At 38.4% G+C, this 23,871-nt stretch overlaps 1 protein-coding gene across 1 annotated transcript in view; it reads right to left on the minus strand.

Moving 5' to 3' along the window:
• PPP1R13B (protein phosphatase 1 regulatory subunit 13B) overlaps nucleotides 1–13,176 on the minus strand; it is a 68,541-nt gene extending 55,365 nt beyond the window's left edge. Inside the window, exon 1 of the mRNA XM_015630904.3 lies at nucleotides 12,849–13,176. Coding sequence (XP_015486390.1) covers nucleotides 12,849–12,857 — 9 coding nt within the window. The 5' untranslated portion in view covers nucleotides 12,858–13,176. The remainder of the gene's footprint in view (nucleotides 1–12,848) is intronic.
• Nucleotides 13,177–23,871: the final 10,695 nt, after the last annotated feature.

Below are 23,871 nucleotides of genomic sequence, written 5' to 3' on the forward strand. Positions count from 1 at the left end.
TTTATGCCTAAAAATACTGTAGTTCAGGCACTACTCCATTCTTGGCAATGTCTGTCTTCTTGCTGGACATAATTCAAGCAGCAGAGACTATAAACTGTAAGCTATGTTTCTGACTGTCTCGTCATGTAAAGGGACAGCAAATGTTTATTATCTTTCCTGTCAACACCACACAAGATTGTGCATGGGGAACAGGCAGTGCACTGGCACCAACAGTGCATTCAGCCCTTACTCTACAACTGCAGGAGCGAAGCATAATTCTCCAGCCTGATCCCTTCCCAGGGCAAATGGAGAGAGGACGGACCCAAGGGTAAAAACAAAACAAAAAAAACCCCAAACAAACCGACCCACAATATTAAAGATCAGCAGAACCAGACAGCCCATCTCTCTGAGAGCCATGAGTCACATTCTGTGTAGTACCTTACACATTAACTGCAAGAACAGAAAAGCAGGGAGCTCTCAACTTCACTCTTGTGAGCCACAGCATTTTTATTTTACCCTTCCCTACCAGCAGCAGAGCAGACAAAGCTAATGAGATACTTTAAGTGCTTTGACATTCAGAATCAGTACTGTCCTCCCATAACACATTTTGTCACTTATAACATTCTGATCCCATGCAGTATTCTTCCTTCCTGCTCAGCAAACATGTACCATGTTGAGAGATTGATTGAGAATATCATTGGTAGAATAACATCAGATGTTTAAAATGCTGCAACTTAAAAAAATTAACCTGTTAGCAACTAAGAACATTTGAAATAAATGTGAAACTCAAGGTTATTTCTTAAAAGGTAAGGGTTGTTTTGCTTTAGGAAGGATGGAAAAAATCTAATCTGGTTATTCTCCAAAACCAGATTGTATCTTGATCTGCCAGAAAAACAAACTATCACATGAATAAATATTTGAGAGGAAAAGCTGGGCCTGTTTTAGCACATATTGTGCCATTCTTACAGCGATGGCTATGGTTAGAATTCTTCTAAACTGACCCCCAAAATTATAAAAGCCTTATTTAGGAAGGCAAGACAGACATACAGACCAGCAGTATATGGAAGGGTCAGACACTAAAGTCTGTCATATCTGTTGGATAACTGGGTTCTTTCAAAAGAAGAATAGGAACTAAAATAAACACGTCACTGAATTTCCTTTTCATCCTGTCATCCCTCCTGAAATAAATTAAAACATCTGTGTGTAATTTGTTAAATGAGACATTAAAACCAATACAAACACAGGTTAGCCCCTTATGTTCTGTGGAAGTATCATCTCCACACTGACTACCTGAGCCAGTGCAGGCATTTGGCTGCTTTAGAATTGTTATTGTCAGATAGGTGAATACAAATCTAGGGTGTATGTAAAGAAATAAGAATACCAGTCTCTGGTTGCTTAATGTATCAGCCTCAAAATCCTAAATTAAAGAAAGAAGGGGATTTTCCTCACTAAAATTTCAAGAAGTTTTGAATGCTTTAAATGAAGGAGGTGATACATGCACTATATCACTGACGTAAGTTCTTCTCTTACATTAAATGCCAAAAAAATCCCATGTAAGATCCAAGAAGTCTTGCCCTGTATGACAAAGCTCATATGTAGCAAATCTATACACCTGCAGATTATGTAAATCACTCAGTAGGAAAGTCATTGCAGCCTGTGATCCTACTAAAGTACTTTAATGTGAAGACACTCATGATCTCTGAAAACTACATGGAATGACGTAGAAAGAAAGGATATAAAGGAAAATTCAAAAATCTAATTCTCTAAAATGTATACAACTTTGCATCAAACATCTACACAAAATGGAAAACTACTGAATATAAAGCTAGAGATGAAAACTGATAGGTGTGAGCAGCTAAGTACACTTAGAGAAGTAATGACCAAGTAAGAAAAAAAGCAACTCCATGCAGGGTAGCAATATCTTTAAATTAAGGGTTATTTGTTTTAATTACTTTTGTTACACTTTGCCAGCCTCTTTTATTTTACTCTTTCACTACTACCACTTCTCTCCACTTGCTATCTAAGCCATATTGTAAATACTTAAAGTGCAAATGTACAATTTATTTAAACATGCTTAACTACAAATATGTGTGATTGCACAGAGGGTCTCTAAATGAAGCTTTTCCATACTTTTTGAAAATTAATCTAAACAGACACCTTACTATTACATCCATATGAAAACAAACTTCTTATAATTTGATTTAACATTTAAAAAACCCAAACACCTTGGAGTTTTTTTTTAATGTATTCTCTTTCTGTTTCTACAGTAGGGTCAATAAAAAATCCATTGATCATACTGGGAAAAGTAAAACAAACATAAAACAAAAACCCCATCAATGATAACAACAAAATCAGTATTTTCACAGATTATTATAAATTAGTAACACATAATGAGATAGGTACCTAGGTTTACATATCAGTTCCACTTCAGTAAACAGACAACCAAGTTTATACTTTTCTTAAACCTTTTGCACTGAGGTAAAAACATCATGTTCCTTTATATTAACAGCTGTACACTCAATAACCTACAGAGAGAATGAGTTTTGGGGAGCATGTTTCCTTTTTCTCATATGAGGCTGGAGTGTATGGAAGGAATTTTACAATCTGTTCTCCAAAAGATGTTAGAAACACAGTGGCACCCCTAAGCCCACAGGAAACCAGATTGTTTATTCCAGTATTACTACAGACACTAATATATAAAAACATACAGGTCTACATTAAAACATTCATGTTTTCGCTTTCTCTCACATATTTGAACATATCTTGTCTCACACGAAAACTGCATTACAGTGCAGTTTTCTTAACAAGAAGAATCACTTTAAGACTTTGGTCCCCACTTCAGGTGGGAGGAGAAGACAAATTCAGACACATCAGAACACTCATCCCTAAGCACTGGAAGAAAAGAATCCACTGAAACCTCAATGCTTGAAAAATTTCTAAATCATTGGAGAGATAATAAGAAAAAGCTGACCAAAAGCTTTTTCCTGCTTGGAAAAGATAAGGGCAACTACATGCATGCTCCAGATCAAGCTGACTTGTAATTTTGTGTCAAAGCTTGTCGGTTCTTCAGAACTCAGAGAGCGAACTGAGCAGTATTTGGTAGCTTCAGATGGCTGGGGGAAGGGAGCAGCAGCAAATGGGGGTAATCCAGTAATGCCTTGAAAACCCAAATCACAAAGATTTGTCAGGTTGAATGTTATAAAACACCCAGAAATACAAAAATACCATATTAAAAGCACTGTACAGTAAATCCTTTGATTTAGTGTGTCTTTTATGTCCCTTAAAGTGCTTTTTCAGGTTATTATTTTGAACCATAAACACAAAAATTCCTCTATCAAAATATTCTAAGGGTTGATACACATGAAAGAGGATCCAATTCAGAAGTACTTTATGTTTAGTTAAAAATGAGCAAAACTAAAATACTTGATATATAAATAAAATTATTCAAATGTAAGTATTTAATTTGATTTCAAAATCACACTGAGGTAAACAGAACAGTTTATAATTCAGAATTCAAACTGATTTAAACCTCCTTCACCACTTTACCTCCTATCACTTTGACAAAAACAAATACTATTGTTCTCCACCATTTGGGGCAGCAGAAGGAGGAAAGGTAAAAATAAAGTACTGCAGTCAGGAACTTGGCAGGAAGAGAGCACTGCAAACAAGACCTGAAATTTATTTGTTTGAGTGTAAAGCTTGGATATGTATAGCACCTCGCCATATCCAACAAGCCCTTGGTGAAGTGTTAATAAATAACAATAAAATGACAGCTACACTGTACTATTAGCACACCAAAAAACTGTTCAGAAAAAGCACTGAAAAGATTTCCAAATGACATGGGCTAGAATAGACTCAAATTCATGTGATATGGTTTTAAAATAATTGCATTGATCCTGACATGATTTAGAAGTGTAAAGGAGGTCAACCATTACAGATCTTTTTTCCACAATCAGAAGTATATGATTCAGACTTGCAGCTAAAATTGACTGAAACTTAGATGACTTGGGACAATGAAGCAGTACATTAGGAAATTAAGCATCAAGCATGCTGAGACATTCAGAGCTGCACACAGAGAAGAGTTTCATAGTTTATTTTTACAAAACACTGTTTCAAGAACTCGGTCATCTCCCAAAGTATACCTACAGTCCAACTGTTTGGTGCCTCGATAGTAATTAACCTGTTCACTAGCCTGAAAAATCATTCAAAATTTCAATTCCAAGATCTTGCATTTTTAAATACACAGCAGTAAAATCTAACCACTTCTCTGTGGACAGATCTGAATAGCAACTTTAACACTAAGAACCCAGTTTGACTACTTTGACATATTTGAATAAGTTAGGTATCTAACATACCCATGTAGTATAAAAATTATCTTGTAAGATTTGTAAGCAATGGCTTCACAGATGCTTTCTCAGATGTCCAAACAAGTCAGTTAAGCTGTCAGTGGGTAACAGTTTCAGTCAAATAACCACTGGTTGAACTGTTTAAACTTGTCAGGGATACTAGTTTCCTATGCTGTCCATACCATCACATGGTTTATGCTGTGACTATCCCATTATTCTCTCTATGAAACACTAACAGCCTGCCAACATACTACAGACCTCAATTATACCATAACAATGTGAAAATGTTCTCTCCTTATATTTTATCTTTTCAAAGGAAGTGACTGAGATATCAGTAACATTTATTAAAGACATAGTATGACTACATTTGAGATTTAAGTAATTTGAAAACCCCTCTGCCTAGATAGAATAAATTCAGGACAGATTTTGACCACCAGCCTGGTTAAGATTCCAGAAAAAAGTCAGATATGCTTTCTGAAGTGTGTTTCTTTATGAAGTAGTAAGCATAGTGGGAGGAGGAGGAGGTAAGAAAAAAAAGAAGTTGAATTATGTTAAAAGTACCATTAGTATGTTGAAAGTATCACCTGCAAAGCAGCAGTAAGAACATCAACAGGTGCAGCACTGTCTTGAAATAGTGATTACAAACAAATTAAACAAATTAGACAAATTGCATTAGGAAATAGTATTAGAAAAGGATTTTCTCATGCAAAAAATGCGTTCAAAGTATGTCTTCTCAACTCAAACTGTACATGTTACTATAAACTAAGACTTTAGGCAGCTTCTTAGAGAAACTGAAAAAAAAAAATAAAATTATGTAGGTAAGCCAATACTTAATGGCTGTAGTAAAGCTTGCCAGTCTCAAAGCACTCTATTTTCTTCTCTTTAAACGCCAGAGAGCAATGCAGGCAAGACTCTTCTCCACACATTAATGCAGCTCTGTCTATTTTTTGCATCTACTACAGGAAGTCTCAACAATTCTCAGCTTTTCAACAATTCAGCTATTCACCTTAGTAGGTCTGGACAGACACATTCTGGATTTAAGGAGAACAAGGCTTACTGGTCTTCTAGTGTCCAACAGGTTCCCAAGAGATTAGAACACAGAATTAATTCAGATGCTAGTCAATGCACTGTGCTTATGAGCATGGGATTTGGGACTGGAGAGACTCTCCTAGATTAGCCTAGCAGAGACCTTAGAAACTCACTGTTTACTTGTTCTGACCTCAGAGAGGAGGGAAGTTACGCTTCTTTGCCATTTTGGACATAGATCCAGATAATTCTGGTATGAATCCATCTCCTCATCCATATTCATTCACCACCATGGAGTCATTTCAGGCTATAAGAACCAAAGCTAAACTGATAAAACTGATTACATCCTTCCTAGAATCTACACATTTCTGCCCTTTCTAGTGCTGGCTGCAGTGTTTATTTGACCCTGCACAGAGTCAATTTCAATGTGATCAGCTAGCAGAGAAGTATCCTGGTGGGAAAAAAAAAAAAAAAAGAAACAAAGGAATGAAAAGAAAAAGTAAAGGCGAACAACTTCCTGCTGAGTTTGTGAACAGCTCAGCACAGAAACAGATAAATACCAGAGAGAGCCAACACAAGAGAGGGGGCATCAGGGATGCAGGACTTCAGCAACCCCTACAGTTACATCCATTTCGCCTACATGAAACTGAAGCCTCAGTTTCCTCCCCAGCTCTCAATTTATAAACAAAAGTTTAATCATGCAAACACTGAAATCCTTTGTCAAACTTAAACATACGGATACATGGGTTAAATACAGTGTCTGCAACATATGCAAGTTTAGATGAGATTGCTTCCTGCTGGAGTTGGAATTCCTTAAAGTATTTTATAGCTACAGATTCTTCACACATAAATAGAATTCTGCTGATAAGCAAAGCAGTGAACTGGAAACTAAAACAAAAATCTTAATTGTACTTCCACTACCAAAGAACTAGGCTAGAATACACTATGAATCTGGAGAATAAGGAAATAATGGGCAGAAATCAGGAGGAATGCACTACTGCAAAGTGAGGGGTGGGAAATGATGACAGACTAGCAACTGCCAGTTACGTTTTATTGCTTTTCCATTTTTTTTATGCCCCAAACTTTATATTTGTTTCTCAAGATTTCCTCAAAGACCACATATTTTACCAAAAAAACCAGTATGCCTTACTTTTTCCCATTTCAGAGAAAATGTAAAGTGTTACTGAGTGTGCAATGAAGATGTGGAAACTGGTGAAACCATAACTTAGCTCTGAAGTAACAAAGTTACCGCACTGCGGAGACTTCAGTTTCACATCACTGCTCTACTCACCTGTTCAAAATACATCGCCTGGGGTAGAGCTCCACAATAAACTAAACTGAATAAACAAAAATACTTGGAGAGTTTCCCATCCCTTTCTCTGTTATCAATCTTAGCCAAGCAGTCTACTCCTTTCTGTACCAAAATGGACAAGACAACAGTCAGTGCAATATACACACACATGTACACGTATGCACTCACATATATACACACGTGTACATGAATCTCTTCAATATTCTTTGGATACAGTTATTTTTACATTTTTAGTGAGCTGGATGGGTTTACTGAAACAAGCAGTGCAGTCCATCCACAGCCAATGGTGGGAATGAGCAGCAAGGAAGAGGAAGCAGCCTCTTCCAGAGCTGCAGGAAATGGTTAACCCAGCTCATCCTATTGTGAAACCTCAGCCCCACAAGGAATGCAGCTGCTCTGACATCCTACTGCACCACAGTGATAAACCTGCTCTCCAGTACAGCACATGTACTTGCTTCCAAGCATGATCTAAGAAAAATAACAGGGTGACCTAAAACCCAGGTAAAGTGACTGAAATGTGAAGTTCAAAACACTCTTTGTTCCTCCACTAAGCAGTTCATATTCTTGCTGGTCCTTTGAGTTATTACAGAATTTATGCTTTGTCCTCCAGGTACCATTGTTGCCTTTGACACAGAAATCTGCTTCTGAAGGATGGTGTCTATTATTGCACAATATAATTCTATTATTGTCTGTCATAAAAAAATTGCTTCCAGAACCTCAAAACATTGAGCACACTCCACTGATAAATTGCCTAACACATTCAAGATTATATGCTTTCAAGTTTAATAGATGATAATGGCAGATTTCCCAACTCCCAGAAAAATGTACCAGCCTGAAGTGTTAAAATTCGTATCTTAGAATATTTGTTTACTTAAAAATCTTATCACAATTTAAGAACAAATGAGACACTGGATTCAAGGCTGATGGAAAAACTGTTCCTAAATGCAGAAAGATTTCAAAGGTATTTGGGATCACCTAATAATATAATTTTTTGATTCAAGAACAAAAAGTCTAAAATCTTTTTTTGCTGGGGTCTGATACAAACCCAGGAATGAACCTCCTATATTCCAGGTTAGCACAATCATTTAAGAGGTTAAGCATTTTGAGCTATCTTGTGCTAGCAATTAATGTATGGTAATACTAAGCTCTTAATTTAGACAAACACATAAGACTTGTAAATTCCAACAGTGAGTCATGAGGGAAAGAGAGCAAGACGCTTCTCCCCACTCCCCTAATCAGGCAATAATTTGTTTCCTTCTTCAAACCTCTATTCTCAGCAATGATTTTTTATTTTTAAAGATACCTATACTTTATAAAGACGAGAAAAAACTATCTAACTTCCCAAGACATTTAAAAAGATAATAAACATGAACACTGATTTTATTACCAAGCATTAGACTTCAAATTCTTTACAAAAAAGCACTGCCTTTTTTCTGTCTATGGGCAACTCTTGGCATAATGGGGGCTGCTACACAGCTGTATGCATCTAAATATAAATACGTGAATAAGCAAAGTTTTTTAAATAATGTATTTCATATGAAACCTGGCTTTGTTAGATAAATCAATCTGGTGGAATTGAATTTTGTTGTCAAACAAATACTTATTTTCTCTGAAATCTGCAATGGACAATAAACTCAACTATATTAACATATAAGAGAGCATCTTTTCTCTCAAAATTCTCATACATTACAACAAATCCACACATATCTAATAAATATTGTTAAATATTCTGTTATCAGACTAGCATGTGTATAGCAGTTTTTGTTGACATGGTGAAGCTGATGAACTTATTTTTACCACAGAATAGGCCATAATCTGTCAACCTAAAAAAATAGTGACATGATCCAAAAAAACATGAAATGCCCTTTAAGCTTTGTTGCAATAAATAACTCCATTAATAATGGCTGATAAACATGCAAATTATTCTCTACAGTCAGTTCAGATTTATTCAGCAAACAGGGATATCACTATTGCTGAGAACTATACAGTTCTGAATTAATCACAACATATTTTATCTCTATATCACTGAAAAATGCTCATATTAATATAATGAAAATTCATAAAATTGATTTAAGTGGCGTATCTTCCTCTACAATGTATAATTATATCAGCAGTAACCTTCCTATGGAAAGAGAACAGGGGACACTGATTTAAGAATATTTTGGTTTTAAATTATAAACAATATAATAAACAATGCCCATTTTGGACTTTTTGGGAAATGTTTTAGACTGAACATAGGACAAAGTGTATACTCATTTTAAAACAAAAAAACCCAACCTAACAACAAAAAACCCACCAAACCCCCCCACTTTTTGTTAATTCAACAGCTTAATTGAAAAATAACTCCTGCAGATATCCATCTTTGCTTTGTATTTTACCAGTCATATTATTCATCTTCATAGGTCAGGAGCTTACGTTTAAATTCTCTAACACAAAATATGCATTAGTCATGGGCATCTTCAGAGAAGACTTGCAGTGTCCCACAAAATTAACTAGAAAAAAAAATAAAATAAAGCCACTAAACAGTCTAAACTTTTCACTCTCCCATCTGTGAAAACAACCATCACAACTGCCTGATCCTACACACACAGATGTGTCCAGCAACTTAAGCCTCACACAAAGTCCTGTAAGGTTCCTCCTGGATGGTTTCAAAAATGTGAATTATGGCTGCAACCTCACTGATATTCATGAGTTAAAGGCAAAACCAGAAAAGCTCTGCTAGGAGAACATGCAATTCCAACTCTTGCTCCTAAAAGATTTGATCTATCACAATTTCTTACACAATACCCACAATTTCCAATCACTTTATTGATGGTATAGAGACTCTACACAGTTCTTTACTGTGGTGTTAGCTTACATGCTGTGAAAGAATTATACCCAAAATTAGGGAAAAAAGTGCAAAGTGTTACATGCTTCTCCAATGTATCAGTTCCTTACTGCATTATATTTCTTTGAAAGCGGAGAAACAGTGCTCCTCATCAGTGACTTTTTTTGTGTGGCCACCCTTGTGCCCAAGGAAAACGCTAATACTTGACAGAAGAGGTAATTCTGGAACTACCATCCAAGAAAAATAGCATTAATTGCATTATTTAAGGAAAAGTTTCCAACACTCTTTCAAACACAAACTCTAAAGTACCACCAAAAAAAAGCCTCTCTACTGGGGCAAATAGACAAAAATATACATAACTGGGTTCCTATAATCAGGTCATAGATTATGTGGCTGAAAAAGGAACTGTATTGAAAATATTTTTGCAAATAAATATAACAATGGTTGTTTTAACCCAGAAGATTTCCTCTTTGACAGGATACCACATAGTTCTAGGTTTGCACACTTTACTCCAAGAATGCAAGAAACACTAACCTTTACTTTTCAGTGAAAAAATATCCCTCTATTCAAGACATTCTTACAGGAACACTTAGCAGAGCTGATATTCAGTGTAGCATCATAAACTCATCATACACATAGTCCTTATCTCTTGAAGGCCATGAAAGGGTTTATGATTGATATGTCTTGTCAGCAAAGCAAAGGAGAAAAAAAAATCCAGGTGAGAAAACTGTAGTCTAAATCATTAATTCTTCTTCAAGCCCAACTATATTCAGGACCAAGAATAGTTATTCTGTATTTTCCAGAAGCAAAGTAAGCAATATGAAAAAGATAATGAATAAAATTATTGTAAGAAACGGATGCTGAAGAACATCCCACTTCACAAAGGAAACTGTAATTGATAAAAACCTCTGAGAAGTAACACTGTTCCTAATGTGAGGGGAGGAAAAAAAAAAAAAATCACAGCAGACTCCAAAGGGCAGAAACAGGGACTTCAGATACTATTTCATTCATTAAAAATGGTTGTACAAATACCAAAAAGATTACCAGCACAAAAGCGGCCCAAATCAATTATGTGAACCTTAAGGAACGACAAAGTTTGTTAACATTTAGTTTTAATTTGTCGACACAAAGCTACGGTGATGAACTATTGTAACAAATATGTAAGTCTAGCACTATTAAAATCTCTCCTCTTGCTATTTTATGCTTTTGTTAATTATATAAAAAAACCCAAAGCCCACAATACCCACAAACAAAAATCCAAGTAGTTTAGGGAAAAAAGCTTCCATGAATATGAAGTCAAGGAATTCTCTAAGGTAAAAAGTTACATCGGTAACTTTTCCATTCTCTGAATACAAAAAATTGAGTAAAAAACCTGAAACACTTGGTCCATATTCTACAGCCATATGTCCACATTATTTGGATATTATATGCTGATGAGTCCAGTTAATGGAGTTGGGTTTTTTCATCCTTCTAGATCAGTTGGGATGAAAAACTAAAAGACTGAAGGCATTGTCACAAGTCCATTTAAATATACATATTTATTTAAATGTACATATTCCTCATTGATAAGACTGTCCATAGCAGCAGCTAAAATGTCTTTATAAAAATAAATTATTTATTATTTTAGGACTTGGACTCAGTAAACTCCAATCTGCAACATTACTACCCCCGTAGGAAGGTAATTTGTTTTTATTAAAATTCATCTGTCATTTAAAAATGCTTTGAAGTACATTTCAAAAACATAGTAAAAAGTCTAAATCTTCAACCACCTTCCAATAAATACAATTACCACATTTGAACAAGCAAGAAGGTAACACAAAATACTGGCAGAAACACTCAAATAGGTAAAAAGAAACTTTCTAAGAAGTCAATCACTGCACTACTCAAGTTATGACGTTAACCTGAAACCCATACCTGTGTTAGTAATGGGATCCAAATACATTTGTTCTGACTTAGCATGTCATTGGCATTCTGGGTTTTCAATAGGAATTTTATGAATGTAAAGCATAATCCAGGCTGAGATGGAAGATGAAGCTGTCACCTTGTTTTTGTATCTACAAGCTAACATCTGCATGTTCATGGCACAAGTCTGTAACTCCATGAACTTTGCTGCTGGTTTCTAACATGCCCAGTGCACTGCAATTCTCATCAGTAGCAATAGAGTATTTTGGCACCCAGCAGCTGGAAGTTAAAGTGCACACGATGTTAAAAACCTTGTCATAATACCTGGCTTTTAAACACTACCTGTACTCTTCAATCTGAAATTTTACACCCAGTTTGAGCTATTTATTTTCTCCTCTCAGTCACAAAACAAATTTTGAGCAATAAAATCTTGTAAAAGATGTCTTTAATGTTCTCACAGCTAAACATTCTGCTGCAGTGCTTCAGCTGCAAACACTGCAGAGGAACTGTAAATAAAAAGCTAATTTCTACTGGAATTAGAGAAAACATGAGAGATAGACCCTTTTATTGGAGCATCTCATAAAGCCACATTTGAGATCAAATAGAGTTTGAAAGAAATCAACAAAAGGAATGTGATTGTTTATTACTCCGTCCCAGAGGATCTTGTCATAAAACGAACAGTCATCAGGAACAACTCTCTTCTGACCACTGCATCAGCCCACAGCGACAGGGGAGGGAAGCGGGGGGCAGGAAACGGACAAGGATTCTGTCACAGAAGACAATCAAGGTTGTTTGCGGGAAAATAGAAGGGTTTGTCTTCGAAAAATAAGCGACGGTTTCACAAAAGCGGTGACAGGAACCAAGGAGGGAGCCAGGCTGACACGATGCTGCCTCCTGCGCTCGCTTGACCCCGGCAGGAGGGCCGGAGCCGTCTGCCCCGGGACGGTTCAGCCCTTCCCCGCACCCGGGCGGCGAGGGATCGGGATTTGGGTGTAAAACCCCGAAACAAACAGACACACCCCCCGCACACCCACTCACCCAAACACAGCGCACCCCCCACGCCTCACGGCGGGCCTCGGCGGCCGGCAGCGACCCGGGGGCGACCCCCGCGTTCCCCGCCGGGGTGCGTGAGGCGCCGCTCCGCCACAGCCCGGGGGGACGCGGTCCCCGACCTGTCACGGCCGGTGCAGCCTCCGCGGATGGAGGGGCGGGGGCAGGTCGTGCCCCCCCACAGCCACGGACGGCGGTGACCCGCGGCCCCACCCCCGGCGCGGAGCCCCGCCGACGTCTCCGCAGCCCCGCAGCCCTCTGTCCCGGCTGGCCCGGGGATGACGGCGGCGCCGCGCACTCCATCCGCCGCCGGCAGCCCCGCAGGAAAAGGCGAGGCGTCCCAGCGCCCGGCAGCGCGGCGCCAGGCCGGGGAGCGACGACGCGAACTCTCCCCGTTCTCACTCACCGGCATCATCTCCGCAGCCTTCTCCGCGCCGGGCCCGCTGAGCTGCGCCGGGCCTCGCCTGCCGCCGCCGCCGCCGCCTCTCACTGTGGAGGACGCCGCGCTCGCCCTGGCGGCTGTGACAGGTGCCTCCCGCGCGCCTCGCTCCGCGCAGCGGGCGGAAGGAAGAGGCGAAGGCGGCGACGGCGGCCGGGCTCCCAACCCCCTTCCTCCTCCTCCGGAGCGCGGCCGCCTCTCCCGCCTCCCTCGCCGTGCGCTTCCTGCTCTGCTCTACTCCGCTCCGCCCGCACCGCTCCGCCACGGGTTAACCCCCGCCGCCGCCTCCTTGCCGGGGCGGGGCCGTGCGGGGAGGCGTTCCGGGCCGCACGTGACCGCGGGGCCGGGCCGGGAATGCGAGACCGGGACCCGCGCCCGCCTCCCGTCCCCACCGGGACCCTCTCGGTCCCGCAGCGCCGTGCTGAGCGTGAGGCTCGCCACGCCGGTTCTCCCCCGCCCGGCCTCCTCCTCCCGGCGCTCTACCGCCCTGCCCCCGGGCCGGGCCCCGGCGGGCGCCGCCTCCTCTGGGCGGGCTGCCCGCGGCCGATTGCCCCCGGGCCCGGGCGGTGGAGGAAGGGGCAGCGGCCCCGGGCGCTCTCTGCCCCCGGAATGCGGGGAATGCGGGGCGGCTCCGCCCGGCGCGGCCCGGCCCCACCGCCGGAGCTGCCCGAAACCCGCTGGGCGTGCGGGGGGAGCTGGGCGGTAACACGGGGCTCGCTGCTCTCCCGTGCCTGTGAGCTCGGGTCTTCCCGACTGCTTGTCCTGGTCTAACGAAACACACCTTGGATAGCGTCATGTATAGCGTCACCTTCCTTCCACCGTCCCTTCCTTGTGAAATCTGTCTGATGTACAAAACTCCGCTTAGCAGCAGGAGGGGAAGGTATTTTTGTCCTGATGTCAGACTCATGAGATCTGGTCTCGTGTTTGAAAGTGAGGTTCAGTTTCCTTCATTTTCTAGACTCTCATTCTGTAGAGTTACAACAGCAAAATGAAAGTTAACAGCTTGGGAGAAGCCTAGCTCATCTAGAAGTCAAAACATCACCATATGTTAGTACTGCAACACATGCAATGTAGACAAATTTCATATTGCTGTGAGTTTAAATCCTAATCTACAGCATACATGGACCAACCCAGTGCTCCAACTGTTTCTGAAAATGGCTGGTTTCCAGTCTTTGTTACTTTATTTGCAGAACACCGTGACAGATCTCAGCTAGGAGTGGAAAAAAAAATGTCAACTTGGCAGGTTTTTTGAGGAGCTTAGATAATGTTTGTGTAAATCTTTGAGGGTAAGTGGTAACAGCATAACAATCGCAATGCATGAACCAGTATGGTAAGCATAACCTATTGATGTAAGATTCTGTAACAGATAATAGTGTAAATTATCTAAATATATACATGCTTAGGATTTCACTATGTATCCTTCTCTGTGCATCTGCAGGCTCTGGTGTCAGCTTTGTGCCAGGTCAAAGCCTCTTCCTCTTTTACTAAAATAGTCCTACAAGGAAAATCTATTAGCATCACAAGACAGTACTTTGCCAGTTTAATGTTATTTTGTAAGTACCAGTTGGAGTGCTACTTGCTGGCAATCACACTTATATCATCCTCAGGTTCTCCTAGACTGTGATTCCACCTCACACACGGAGGTTAGACTGGAAATAGGTTAGACTATGGTACTTCAAACCCCATAGAGAACTCTAAGATCTACTCAGAAAATCTTGCAAGTAGGCTGACTTGAATAAAACAGGCTCTAAAATGCTTTTAATTATCTATCTTAAAAAAGGGGGGAGTGATTTATCTTCATCAAATTTATATTGAACTTTAATCAACAAAATAATAGGAGTGAATAGAAATTTACTTGTCCTCTTACTACTTACACTAATTCTAATTTTAACAAACTAGAAATTCTAAAATTCTAACACTGAGGGATTTGTGCACCTTTTGTCACACTTGTTCTATAAAAAATAGTCTTTCTCATTAACCAGCTTAATTTTCATTGCCAGCAATTCTTAAACAATGGTCTATAATTTTTTTTTCAGATATACTTGATAGCTGACATTTCCCTTCATTCAGTGAATAATAAAAAAAATACTGTAAATATTATCCCATTATTACTTTTCCACTGAAACAGAAGGAATGCCTACAAAATTGGAAGTGGGAGAATATGATGTAGACAATTGCTGGGGATGCAGACACTCCTCCACGCAACTCCTCTGTAGGAACAGTGGCCTGTAGTATAAAAGTTGTCATTGTGTTGCTTTTGGCAGATGAAGGTTCACCAGTGCAGCAACCAGACAGACTGGATACTGAGGGCTAGGAGGAAACGTCTTCAAAAGGTAGAGTATATACTTCATATGCAAGTCTGCTCCTACTCCTATTTCTGCTTCCATTGAAAACATCACTTGTCTCAACTCTTCCCATCTCAATTTTTTTTATACAAGTGTGGAAAGAAGAAAAAAATTAACTAATATTTGCCAAGTATAGTACTTAAAATACTACCTGCAGCACAGAAAGTTATTTAACACTTCTCCTACAGAAAAATCCTTCTGGGAACCACTCTCTTAGCAGTCAAGAGACAAAGCAGCCTTTATAAAATTTTCTGATTCCAACTTAAAACCAGAAATGTGTTTACTGGGAGCAGAAAAATGGTCACTTATGATGTAGATTTTTTTTTTCACCATTGCCTATGCATTTCCATACCAAATAACTAGTCCGGTTTTGTAGAAATTGTGGTGCTTGGCCCAAGGGGCCAGTGATATCTTCAATTCAGTTGCCTTTCTTGGATAACTGAGGTTGCATGAAAGCTGTCAGGATTTGGGGAATGCCTATGAAGATAAGGGAAGAGAATTTGGTTATGGAAGCAGATAAAGCCAGAGGTACTAAACCCAAATTATTTGATTCCAAATCCGCTTCCTTTGTGAAAGGTGCTCTAATTTTGTTGACCTCTTTCTAAAGGACAGGGTTTGTGCTTATTTGTTGGTGTAAGTATTAAAACATGTTATACAAGTATCTTTTATTCTCCTCTTCGTTCTTAAAAAAACTCAATTCTATCTAACTTTACAAATTGAAACCACTCTAGCTTAACACACACTTATTCAACTTATAATACATAAAAAAATGAAGACTTAGTGCTTATTGGTTGTGGTGAGTCTTTGAGATGTGCAGAAGTTGTATTTACCTAGAAACTGAAATTTGATTGAAATGCATAAACTCTCATTTAGTGTTTTGTTGAAACACTTGGAATTTATGGGTACATACAGAAAAATGACCAAAACATGGTGTGTAGTTAACCTAGGTTTATTGGGAAAAGGAGTTTTAACTGCTGTTAATAAATTGCCAGGCCTCTTATTTGATCGCCATTATTCTTAGGATAAGCAGAGATTCCCACAAATACAAGTGGCAGACTAATGAAATTTTCAGCACTCCTGCTGAAATTCTGAATCCTACTTGTGTTTTCTAAGTATCTTCTGGTGACATTTTCAAATGTAGATATTCTTAAAATTTTAAAAACTAATATGTCTGAATCTCTCCTACTTCTTTTCTATGCATAGACAAAAGGAGGAAAATGAGCTTTCCTACCTTCTGAGATCCAAGTGTTCTCCAGTTTTGCATTCACTTGTTAAGATGCTTTTTCCAGAGCATAGGAAAATGTTTTCACACTTTGGAGGTGTCCCAGGAAAATAATTTTGAATTAATGTAACACTTTTTTTCTTTTCATGTGGTACTATTTTAAATAACAGATACTACTATTTATAGCCAGCAGCAGTGTCAGAGGTCAAACATTTAGGGTGGGATCTATTTTATCCAACTTTACTAATGTAGGAGTTAGGTGTGTCATTTCAATCAGTCATTGAGGCTGCTTTTACAGATAAATTGGGGAGGGGAGGGAGGCAGTTCTGCAGGTAATTTATTCAAGATACTCATCTTGCTATCTAAATCTCTTGGTCTTTGAAGGTGCCTATCTCTGTATTGATTTAGGATGGAGCCTGGATGACTAGCTCTGATTGGGGAGCAGACTTTTGGATGGCTACAGTTCAGATGGGTTCCCTCACAGCTGGCAGAATAAAATCTCAAAGTGAGTATGGGTAGGAACACTGGTGTTTTTTGCATGTATTTAAAGAAAATTACGTCTCTTCGCCAAATGAATAAGTAGATTACTTTAAACAGAATACAACTCTCATTTCAAAAATTGTATTTTGCATTTGCTGTAATGCAGGAAGAACTGGCTCTGACTAAGTAAGCAATGTAAGAAGCTGAATGACAGAAGTACTTCTAACTTGTCAGGCAGTTCATGGAGTGCAGTGCTGTGCAGCAGATGATACCAACAAAAAGACTGAATGTTTCATGGGGAGTTTCAAAGCAGGAGCCTAAATTCATTAGTGAAATACAGTGTAAAGTAAGAGTGCATATGTAAAGGAAAGGTGTATTAATTTGTTACCGTGGCCTTAAGTAGCCTTTCACTCTAGAATCACGCTGACTTCCTAAGGCTGCAGCAATGAAGTGTTCGTACTGAACAGTAGTCATATGCTGCCATGCTTGAATTCACATACAGCCAAGGCATTTCAAACCCCACCAAACCTGTTCAGAGATAAATAAACTACAAATAATAACCTAAAGGAAACACTTTGATGTCTGTTTGGTATACAGTATTTAAGACACGTGAACAGGAGAAAGATACTTTTTCATCATTGCCTTGTAATATTCTAAAATAATGTATGCTGGACTAGGTGACTCATGATCTGAAGTTAGCCCAGCACTCGGTGCATCATTCTGAGAAGTGTAACAATTAAAGCAGGAGTGAAGCATTGTGTGTGTGTAGCTGTGTGCACTTCCTGGGATTTGGGTGTCTGGTATGTCATGTGTTCCAGCCCTGCATTTGGTGGATTAGAGGCAACTTCTTTAAACAATAACAGAAATTTTATACTTAATCCAATACACATGATGCAAAAGCACGTACTTAGTAGAAAATGCTGTGGTCTCATTGGGACTGTGTTACTATCCACTCTCATAAAGTTATTGCACTAAAAGGTATTGGTTTGTATTGTAGCTACAGAAGATACAGTCCTGTAAGATGACATGCCATCATCTTTATAGATGGAAAATCTTGTTCTTCTCCCTTGTAATTTATAACAATGAAGCCATTAACCATATGCAAAGAAGTGGAGAAAACAAAAACTTTAATGTCCTGAGAGATGTTCTCTCTGCTTGTACTTTTAGGCTTTATAGCCATTTGGGCTCTCAGGATGTTTCTTTATAAAAATCCTTTTTCTTGAAATTTTCAATACGGCCATGATGAGTGCAGGTATCTGAGATGAGACAGATGATGAGTTATTAGTTGAAACATTAATTAGGGACAGCCAATCCTTCACCCTTTACTCCTCTTTTATTTATGTGCTGCTGTGTTTTGGGTGTACCACTTGGTTAATGTGAGGGGAAAATGACAGGCCATATTTTGAGTCCAGCTTTTTATTTGTTACTGTAAGACTAAAATTGTTCTTACATATCTCTTCCATGACTTAGTTAAGTACTTAAGTGTTTTTTAGTTTCTCTGTGAAGGGATTTCAAATACTTTCTCATTCAGCTAAAAGGCTAATGCAGAATTCTGTGATACATGATTAGTTTTTCCCTCATGCTGCAAATACTTTGGGTTGTTAGTTTTCAACTTTTCTATTAACCACACTGTTCCTTTACTTTAGATGGCAAACTAGTTATTCAGTATAATTGAAACCAATCTCCTTTCTTATGTTTACTGCTGTAAAGATGCAGGTTTGTTTTCATATTTGATTTATATTACTGCAATACTCAAACCCAGTAATTCCTAATTTGAAATGTGCATCTCCTACCAGAATTTGTCCTTTCCTTAGTTACCTTTCTTGAGGTAAATAGGTCTAGTAAGAACAAACATGAAGGGGATATCATGTAATGAAGCTCCTGCTTCCTGCTGTTGAGTCTGGTAATGGGTGAACTTGAAGGATTGCAGCTTAGAAGGGGAGATTGGGAAAGTCCTCTGCTCACTTCTGAAGTCTGGGATATATTTAAAGGTATTTTCTAGCAATTACTGACAAAGTGATATGCAAAGGAGGCTAAGAGAGGAAAACATGCCTCTGAGCAGAAGAATGCTCATGTACATTAGGAGAGAAGATGTATAAACCAAATTAAATGTGTATTTAAAAAACAAACACCCTTATCTATTTATACTTAGTATTCAGACAACTACATTATTAAGACTACACTACTGGAAATAACATTCTTTGCCTTTTTTTTTGTGTATGTACTTTTCACAGATTTTACAGATTAGAATACACAAGGTAAGTCTCGTCCAAAAATGCACTACAGAGTATTAAATCTGTCAAGTATAACACCATTGCAGATGTGAAACAGGTTCTGATTTAGCATACATCTCTATGGAAAACATTTCTGCACTCTCACATATATATCTATATAGATAGAGATACATATATAGATATAGATATGTGTATATATATACAGTTTTTCAGTCACAACACTATTTTAGTAGTGAATTTTAATAGAGGAGCATCTGCACTTGGGTAATCTGACCAGCAGATGTAATCTAACATTTGCAATGATGATTTCTGCATGTTATGAAAATAATGGGTTTGTGCCTTATTGATGCTTAAGGTTCATTCCTTCTGTTTCTGTAAATATTCCTTTTCCACATAAACCAACACAGTCCAGGGAACATTAATGAGACAAGTTGATTCTATCTCCAAGTGCCCTATTCTGTAATCTTCCAGAAATACATTTCTGAATAATAATTTTTTTTTACTACTGTGATCCTACAACAAGGTTTACTACAATTCTTAGCTGCATAAACAGAAGAATGTCAACAGTAGAAGCAGATGAATTGTGTAGGGCATTGATGGAACCTTATTGAAAATGATTCAGCGAAAAGCTCTAGAAATAGTGACAGTAGAAAATGTATCACTGGTATGTGTTTAGAATCTATTTTAGGCTGACTTATTCCAAGCAGATAGCATAATATGCAGCTGAACCTGAGAATATTTAGAAGGCTGGAAAGGAGTGTGTTCATCACGGAGGAGTACACCCAGTAATAACCTACTTGCTGGGGGATGATTAGATGCTACTTTAAAGGTTTGTCTACTGCTTATGTCTCAAATTCAAAACCAGTATTTCTATTCTGTAAATGGACAAGCTACAGCACAAGGTACTGGAATCTTTTTTCTATTTCTTCCATTTCCTATGGGAAACATTTTTTTCCTTGCCTTCTGCCTTTCTTCCTTCTAGAAAGGTCTGAGTACATGTTTAACATATTAGCCTTAATTTAAAAAGAGGTGTGATAGCTAGCATTAATAAGAATACATAATTTGAAAGCAAAGTAATAATATTTTTTGCAAGATTCCTTTTCTAGTGTCATTACTCCAGAAGAATTATATAAATCAAAGTATGCTGAACAGTGTTATGTCTTGGTGTTTACTTAAACCAAGAGTCACATCCTTTGTTAAAATTGGTATGACTTAAATTCTTACCTTACTGAAAGAAATGCAGAAATTTAAATTTTAGCTAATTATTTTAAAGAAGTGTTGACAGATCCTAATTGAGACCAGAAGAATTTTCTTTTCAAGCTGTATGTGATGTGTGGAATACAAGATCAGGAGTATGAGGAAAGAATTGTTGTGTCAGGTTTAAGGGAATTTAAACAAAGCTATTTCTTTGTACAACTGCACTACATTAAAAGGTATACCTGAAGCATCATGAGTAAGGAGTCAGTAACAGCACTGGAAAAAGCATAGCTTGAGACATAGATATGTATGTACAAAATAAACAATAGAGTTAATTAAAAAAGTGGAAATGCTTCTTGGTTAGACCTCCCCCAAAAGGGTATCTCTTCCTGTATTCTTGGTCCTCTATCAAATGCCTGTTCACATTCTAATCCACTTTATTAATCCCTCTTTTTTCCTCCCATAATTCTCTGCTTCTTTTCAGTTAGTTGTTGCCATTTTACTTGTTTATGTAGCATTCCATATGAAATACCACAAACAGTTTCTACTTCATACCTAAGGAATTTCCCCTTAATTGCAGCAATTCTTAATATTATCAAAAGCATGCTAAACACAACAGGTTAAAACAAGAAATGAAAACTACAACTAATACTGCAGAAAAAATCTGTGTAGGCAGCAGTCACCACAGATGGGATTCATTCAGTATATAGCTCTTAGTCCTACCACCCACATAATCCCCATTATCATTTCCTACCAAACACACTTCATTAGCTATGAAGAAATCTCTATTGTCTCTCCCAGCAGATCACTGAAGGTACTGACATGATATGGATATAAAAGTTAAAGGTCATATCAATTAAAAACCATTCTTTTATGATCCTTTAGAAGGTCATAATAATTAAGCATATTTTCATTTGATGACAACCAGTAATATAATTTGATGAACCACTACCAATTTTATCCTTTCTAAGTAAAAGTATTCTTCCTGCTAGTGCTGAGCATTAATATATCATCATCCAGTGGTTCTCCCTGTCCCCTATTTGTTTGTTCATTTGTCCCAATTAATTAAGTGATAGTATAAACTTGAGAAAGCGATATGCTATCCCAGAGGAAGGAAGCATGGCTCTGCCTTTGCTGAAGCACAAGCTGTCATTCCTGATTTCTATACAGGGTGGAGTTCTGCCTTCTTTTTATTGCTCTGACTGTTGACACCAATGACAGTTCTTCCAGGAGAGACAGTGCTTTGATCGTGTGCGTAGCTGCGGACGAGGAGGGAACTTGCACTGCCTTGTTATGAGGGACACAGTGACTTAGGGAACTTAGCTGAGTAAATGGGAGGCTAGAAATTCTGATTCTTCTGCCTTTTTCTGCAGCCCCCCCATCCTGTTGTGCTATAATCTAGTTAAAAAGCAGCTTTACTGTAAATGGAATCAGATGGGTCCAAATTAAAATGGAAAAGAACTCAAACAAATGCTTGTTTTGTTATTTTAGACAGGGAAAAACCCCATAAAATTATACAAAATCACCTGATCTGATTCACAAATAGCTGTATCAGCACAACTATGAGGAGCAAGGCGCTGCAGTGTAAGGGTGCAAACTCCACTAGCTGTGTAGCTGCCAGAGTACTCATACTGCTAAACCACAATCAAAGAAAGAATTTAATTAAAATGTCTAAACCATCCATTCTTGTGGTGGTCAGTTCATTTTGAATTGGGAGAGAGTAAGTGTTTCCAAGTACTTTGCCTGCGGCAGTGGAGTAGACAACACAAAACTGTCTTATTTATGAGTTTTTAATAAATTACTAAATCAGCCATGTGGCTTTATATTCTTAAAAATATTAGCTGCTAAATGTTAGTTGCTAAAGGTCATGGAATTATAGTTTGAAGAGTTTGCTGTTCAAGCACTATCGTGTCACTTCTTGTTCCTCCATTTAATGAATTGTTAACTAACATATTTAATGCCTCGGGGAATCTCCATCTCACTATTCTTTCCTTCCTGGTAACTTCACAGATTTCTGTGAATGAAACAATACAAGTTTCACACATTGATTTCCTATGTTTCAGTTTAGCCAGCTGGTGGTGATGTCACACACAACCACCTGTGTCTAACAAGCACCTGATACTGTTCCTTCCTTGGGGACTGAAAGTATAAGACAAATGTACATACCAGCTCTGTATCGGTATTTGTACTACAAACACTGGATTGCTATCATGATTCAGATAAACAGGAGACTTGTTCAGCTGTTTTAGTTACTTTGGATCATTTCCTGCAGCTTTACTCATCCTCCCAATTAACATGAATACATATTTGGGTTTTTTCCAAGTTAGCCATTAAGGAGGTTAAGTAGGTTGGGCCTTGTGACTAATGTTTCCTTGGCTCTGACTGTATTTTGCTGCTCCCCTAGAGTATTCTATCATAGTTTATTAGCATCCGGAGAAACTCTGAGATTTGTAATTGTAGGACAGCACTTGAAGCATTCTAGAAATCCCTAAGCTCCAAAATGAAAAATCCCAGTCGTAAGACTCAGCATGGAGGGGCAAATACAGAAATACTTCTACTGTAAAAAGACATCTTGCATTAGCATTGTCATTATTAATACAGTTTCCTATTGCTGAGCTTTCATGTTCTGTATTAAAAAAAAAGTGCCTCAACAAAACTTAGTTAAGAGGATGCTGCAGTAATTGGATGAGGTTCTTCAACCCCTCAAGATGTTTGTTGTTCCACTAACATGGTAAAGGTAGTAAACAGGTTTTGTCACTTCTGATGTCTCATCACAAGCAACAAATTAAGAATGCAGTTGCTTAACTATTTTACTACATAAGGTTTAAATGTAGTCCTGCTTTAGAAATGTCAGCAATATAAAGAGGCAGTCGCTAAAGGAAAGCAACGTGATCCATCAATGTGCAGTAAGCATATCCCTCACCAGTGTTTAGTTGTGAATCATGATATTACATCCTAATCTTACATTGTCATTTGCATAGCAAATGGGTTTGTTCAGGAGCTGAATATTGTCTGTTTACAAACTTACCTGGAACAAGAAATTATTTTTAAGTTAGCTTTAGAAATCACCTTAGCTAAATTACTACAAAAGAAGAAAGGCACGTATTCTAAAATACGAGTATTCACTTCAAGGGTGGGTATTCCTTGAAATGTTTGTCTACCTAGGGCTATGCTCCAAGTGCTAGTGCTGCAATGAAAATTGATTACTTTTTCCACACCTCATTGTAAATATGAAATGGCTCTTACAATGACTTAGTTTGCTTTCCTCTATTGTGTTCTACATTACTTCAGCATAGAGAAGCAGGAAGTATAGAGATAATACCTACAGGTATTACATGTTATGGGTGTGTCAATTTCTGCTTTCAAGTCAAGCCACTGACTGAATTTCCTCCTTCTGTACACTACTCAAGTAAAAAAACAAAACAAATCTTCTATATAAACTAAACACCAGTCTTCCCTATCTTTTGCAGGTATTTGTGTTAAGGATACCAAAGGAGGGAATATTCTGTAGC

This window comes from Parus major, chromosome 5 (genome assembly GCF_001522545.3).
Source record: "Parus major isolate Abel chromosome 5, Parus_major1.1, whole genome shotgun sequence".
NCBI lineage: Eukaryota > Metazoa > Chordata > Aves > Passeriformes > Paridae > Parus > Parus major.